The 5597-nt window shown below is 56.6% G+C and overlaps 1 protein-coding gene and 1 long non-coding RNA gene across 13 annotated transcripts in view; one reads left to right on the top strand and one right to left on the bottom strand.

Annotated features, from left to right (window-relative positions):
* ALOX15B (arachidonate 15-lipoxygenase type B) overlaps window positions 1–5139 on the top strand; it is a 28142-nt gene extending 23003 nt beyond the window's left edge. For 10 of the 12 annotated variants that reach the window (XM_071420011.1, XM_071420010.1, XM_071420000.1 and 7 more), the window contains 3 exons: window positions 712–812; window positions 2428–2598; window positions 4787–5139. In XM_071420011.1, coding sequence (XP_071276112.1) covers window positions 712–812; window positions 2428–2598; window positions 4787–4966 — 452 coding nt within the window. In that variant the 3' untranslated portion in view covers window positions 4967–5139. The remainder of the gene's footprint in view (window positions 1–711; window positions 813–2427; window positions 2599–4786) is intronic. The other 2 variants (XM_071420013.1, XM_071420005.1) reach the window with 2 other exon arrangements.
* Window positions 930–1552, bottom strand: LOC139586519 (uncharacterized). The gene is made up of 3 exons (XR_011677832.1): window positions 1501–1552; window positions 1115–1409; window positions 930–1059 (listed from the first exon to the last, which is right to left on the bottom strand). It is a non-coding gene; the product is annotated as an uncharacterized lncRNA (long non-coding RNA).
* Window positions 5140–5597: the final 458 nt, after the last annotated feature.

Below are 5597 nucleotides of genomic sequence, written 5' to 3' on the forward strand. Positions count from 1 at the left end.
GGTGGGTTCAGGTGACCCCTCAAGTGTGCACAGGTGGGTACAGGTGAGCACAGGTGGGTTCAGGTGGGCACAGGCGACCCCTCAGGTGAGTTCAGGTGGGTACAGGTGGGCACAGCTGGGGTCAGGTGACCCCTCAGGTGGGCACAGGTGGGTTCAGGTGACCCCTCAGGTTGGCACAGGTGGGTTCAGGTGACCCCTCAGGTGGGCACAGGTGGGTTCAGGTGACCCCTCAGGTTGGCACAGGTGAGCACAGGTGACCCCTCAGGTGACCCCTCAGGTGACCCCTCAGGTGAGTTCAGGTGGGTACAGGTGGGCACAGCTGGGGTCAGGTGACCCCTCAGGTGGGCACAGGTGGGTTCAGGTGACCCCTCAGGTTGGCACAGGTGAGCACAGGTGACCCCTCAGGTGACCCCTCAGGTGACCCCTCAGGTGGGTTCAGGTGGGCACAGGTGGGCACAGGTGGGTTCAGGTGACCCCTCAAGTGTGCACAGGTGGGCACAGGTGGGCTCAGGTGGGTTCAGGTGGGCACAGGTGGGTTTAGGTGACCCCTCAGGTTGGCACAGGTGAGCACAGGTGGGTTCAGGTGGGCACAGGCGACCCCTCAGGTGAGTTCAGGTGGGTACAGGTGGGCACAGCTGGGGTCAGGTGACCCCTCAGGTGCCCTCAGGTGCCCTCAGGTGTCCTCAGGTGCCCCCGGCTGCCCTGTCCCAGGTGTCCCCTCCCGTCTGCACTCCGTGCGTGGCCTCGTCACCTTCGTCACCACCGTGATCTACACCTGCTCTGCGCACCACGCGGCCACCAACAGCGGCCAGGTACTGACCACTGACCACTGACCTGAGTGACCACACACTGACCCACACTGACCACACTGACCACTGACACTGACCACTGACCAACAGTGACCACACACTGACCCCCACAGTGACCATACACTGCCCCACCGTGATCTACACCTGCTCTGCGCACCACGCGGCCACCAACAGCGGCCAGGTACTGACCATTGACCTGAGTGACCACTGACCAGAGTGACCACTGACCCACACTGACCACTGACCCACACTGACCACTGACCCACAGTGACCATACACTGACCACTGACCCACAGTGACCACACACTGACCACTGACCCACAGTGACCATTGACCATACACTGCCCCACCGTGATCTACACCTGCTCTGCGCACCACGCGGCCACCAACAGCGGCCAGGTACTGACCACTGACCTGAGTGACCACTGACCACTGACCACACACTGACCCACACTGACCACTGACCCACACTGACCACTGACCCACAGTGACCATACACTGACCACTGACACTGCCCCACCGTGATCTACACCTGCTCTGCGCACCACGGGGCCACCAACAGCGGCCAGGTACTGACCACTGACCTGAGTGACCACTGACCTGAGTGACCAGAGTGACCACTGACCTGAGTGACCACTGACCATTGACCACTGACCACGCTGACCACTCCCATTGACCATTGACCACTGACCACTGACCACTGACCATTGACCATTGACCATTGACCACTGACCATTGACCACTGACCACTGACCATTGACCATTGACCACTGACCATTGACCACTGACCACTCCCACTGACCATTGACCAGAGTGACCATTGACCATTGACCACTGACCACTGACCATTGACCACTGACCATTGACCACTGACCACTGACCATTGACCACTGACCACTGACCAGAGTGACCACAGTGACCCCTGACCCCTGTCCCTGTCCCCGCCCCCCCAGGGCAGTTTTGGGGCTCTGGGAAGGTTTTTGGGGGGGGGGCTCTGGGGCATTTTTGGGCTCTCTGGGGCATTTTTGGGCTCTCTGGGGCATTTTTGGGGTCTCTCTGCTGCTTCTGGGGCCCAGTGGCTTTTAGGATCTCTCTGTGACAATTTTGGGGTCTCTTTCCCCATTTTTGGGGTCTCTCTCTGATATTTTTGGGTCTCTTTTCCCGTTTTTGCTCAGTTTGAGCTCTCTAACATTGAGGTCTCTCTCCCCCCATTTTTGGGGTCCCTCTCACTCATTTTTGGGTCTCTTTTCCCGTTTCTGGCCAGTTTGAGCTCTCTAACATTGAGGTCTCTCTCCCCCATTTTTGGGGTCCCTCTCACTCATTTTTGGGGTCTCTTTCCCCATTTTTGGGGTCCCTCTCACTCATTTTTGGGGTCTCTTTTCCCGTTTCTGGCCAGTTTGAGCTCTCTAACATTGAGGTCTCTCTCCCCCATTTTTGGGGTCCCTCTCACTCATTTTTGGGGTCTCTTTCCCCATTTTTGGGGTCCCTCTCACTCATTTTTGGGGTCTCTTTTCCCGTTTCTGGCCAGTTTGAGCTCTCTAACATTGGGGTTTCTCTCTCCCCCATTTTGGGGTCCCTCTCACTCGTTTTTTGGGTCTCTTTTCCCGTTTCTGGCCAGTTTGAGCTCTCGGCCTTCCCCCCGAACGCCCCGGCCGCCATGCGGGCGCCCCCGCCCCGCTCCAAGGCCGCCCTGTCCGAGCGGGAATTCCTGGAGGCTCTGCCGGCCATGAACACCACGGCCACGGTGCTGGCCGTGCTCTGGGTGCTCAGGAACGAGCCCATGGACCTGGTGAGACCCCACACCAAAATAACCCAAACCCCTGGGACCCCTCCCCAAAATAACCCAGCCCAAACCCACCCAAACCCACCCAAAACTGACCCAAAACTGACCCAAACCCACCCAAAACTGACCCAAAACTGACCCAAACCAAGCCCTGGCCGTGCTCTGGGTGCTCAGGAACGAGCCCATGGACCTGGTGAGACCCCTCCCCAAATTAATGAATCCCTATGGGACCCCTCCCCAAAATAACCCAACCCAAAACCACAAATAACCCACCCCAAACCGACCCAAAACCGACCCTAAACCGACCCAAAACTGACTCAAAACTGACCCAAACCGACCCAAAATAACCCAAACCCAACTCATCTCCCTGCTCTGGGTGCTCAGGAACGAGCCCATGGACCTGGTGAGACCCCAGCCCAAAATAACCCAAACCCCTGGGACCCCTCCCCAAAATAACCCAGCCCAAACCCACCCAAACCCACACAAAACCCACCCAAAACCGACCCAAACCCACCCAAAACTGACCCAAACCCACCCAAAACTGACCCAAAACTGACCCAAACCAAGCCCCAGCCGTGCTCTGGGTGCTCAGGAACGAGCCCATGGACCTGGTGAGACCCCTCCCCAAATTAATGAACCCCTGTGGGACCCCTCCCCAAAACAACCCAGCCCAAACCCACCCAAAACTGACCCAAAACCCCAAATAACCCACCCAAAACCGACCCAAAACTGACCCAAACCCACCCAAAACCCACCCAAACCAGCCCCTGGCCATGCTCAGGAACGAGCCCATGGACCTGGTGAGACCCCTCCCCAAATTAATGAATCTCTATGGGACCCCTGCCCAAAATAACCCAGCCCAAAACCCCAAATAACCAACCCAAAACTGACCCAAACCCACCCAAAACCGACCCAAACCAACCCCTGGCCGTGCTCAGGACCGAGCCCATGGACCTGGTGAGACCCCTCCCCAAATTAATGAATCCCTATGGGACCCCTGCCCAAAATAACCCAACCCAAACCCACCCAAAACCCCAAATAACCGACCCAAACCCACCCAAAACTGACCCAAAACTGACCCAAACCAAGCCCCAGCCGTGCTCTGGGTGCTCAGGAACGAGCCCATGGACCTGGTGAGACCCCAGCCCAAATTAATGAATCCCTATGGGACCCCTCCCCAAAATAACCCAGCCCAAACCCACCCAAACCCACCCAAAACTGACCCAAAACTGACCCAAACCCACCCAAAACTGACCCAAACTGACCCAAAACCGACCCAAACCAAGCCCTGGCCGTGCTCAGGACCGAGCCCCTGGACCTGGTGAGACCCCAGCCCACCTTGCTGAGACCCCTCCCCAAATTCTCTCTCCCAGCGCCCCCTGGGCCATTATCCCAGTGCTCCCAGTAACCCCAGTTTGTCCCTCCCAGTGCTCCCAGTGCTCCCAGTAACCCCAGTTTGTGCCCCCCAGCGCCCCCTGGGCCATTCTCCCATCACTCCCAGTGCTCCCAGTAACCCCAGTTTGTCATTATCCCATCACTCCCATCGCTCCCAGTGCTTCCAGTAGCCCCAGTTTGCCATTATCCCAGTGCCTCCCATCACTCCCAGTGCTCCCAGTAACCCCAGTTTGTCCCTCCCAGCACCCTCTGGGCCATTATCCCAGTGCTCCCAGTGCTCCCCAGTGCTCCCAGTAACCCCAGTTTGTCCCTACCATTATCCCATCACTCCCAGTAACCCCAGTTTGGGCCCCCCAGCGCCCTCTGGGCCATTATCCCATCACTCCCATCGCTCCCAGTCCCTCCCAGTGCTCCCAGTAACCCCAGTTTGCCATTATCCCAGTGCTCCCCATCACTCCCATCACTCCCAGTGCTCCCAGTAACCCCAGTTTGTGCCCCCCATCACTCCCAGTAACCCCAGTTTGCCATTATCCCAGTGCTCTCTATCACTCCCAGTGCTCCCAGTCCCTCCCAGTGCTCCCAGTAACCCCAGTTTGTCCCTCCCATTATCCCATCGCTCCCAGTAACCCCAGTTTGTCCCTCCCATTATCCCATCGCTCCCAGTAACCCCAGTTTGCCATTATCCCATCACTCCCAGTGCTCCCAGTGCTCCCAGTAACCCCCGTTTGTGCCCCCCCATCACTCCCAGTGTTCCCAGTCCCTCCCAGTCCCTCCCAGTAACCCCAGTCTGTGCCCCCAGCGCCCCCTGGGCCATTACCCCGAGCGCCATTTCACCGAGGCCGCCCCCCGGCGCCTGATCCGGCGTTTCCGGCGCCGCCTGCGCCGAATCTCCCGCGAGATCCGGGCCAGGAACGCGGGGCTGGAGCGGCCCTACCCCTACCTGGACCCCGAGAACATCGAGAACAGCGTGGCCATCTGAGACAGCCCGAAATCACACCCCAAAATCACCCCAAAAAATACCCCAAAATATCCCAAAACACACCCCAAAATCACCCCAAAAAATACCCCAAAATCACCCAAAAATAACCCAAAATACACCCCCAAATATATCCCAAAATCACCCAAAAAATATCCAGAAATATGCCAGAAATACCCCAAAATACACCCCAAAATATATCCAAAAAATACCCCAAAATATCCCAGAAATACCCCAAAATACACCCCCAAAATTACCCCAAAATCACTCCAAAAATACCCCAGAAATATCTCAAAACACACTCCAAAGATATCCTGAAATATCCCAAAATACACCCCCAAAATATCCCAGAAATAGCCCAGAAATACCCCAAAATACACCCCCAAATATATCCCAGAAATAGCCCAAAATACACACCCAAAAAATCCCAAAACACACCCCAAAATATCCCAGAAATAGCCCAAAATACACCCCCAAAAATATCCCAAAACCACTCAAAAATCCACACAAAAAATATCCCAAAATATTCCAGAAATATCCCAAAATCCCCCCCAAAAAATATCCCCAAATCACCCCAAAACAGCCCTACCCCTACCTGGACCCCGAGAACATCGAGAACAGCGTGGCCATCTGA

Source organism: Agelaius tricolor, unplaced genomic scaffold (assembly GCF_023055355.1).
Source record: "Agelaius tricolor isolate 1412-34295 unplaced genomic scaffold, bAgeTri1.0.p SCAF_120, whole genome shotgun sequence".
In the NCBI taxonomy this organism is placed as follows: domain Eukaryota; kingdom Metazoa; phylum Chordata; class Aves; order Passeriformes; family Icteridae; genus Agelaius; species Agelaius tricolor.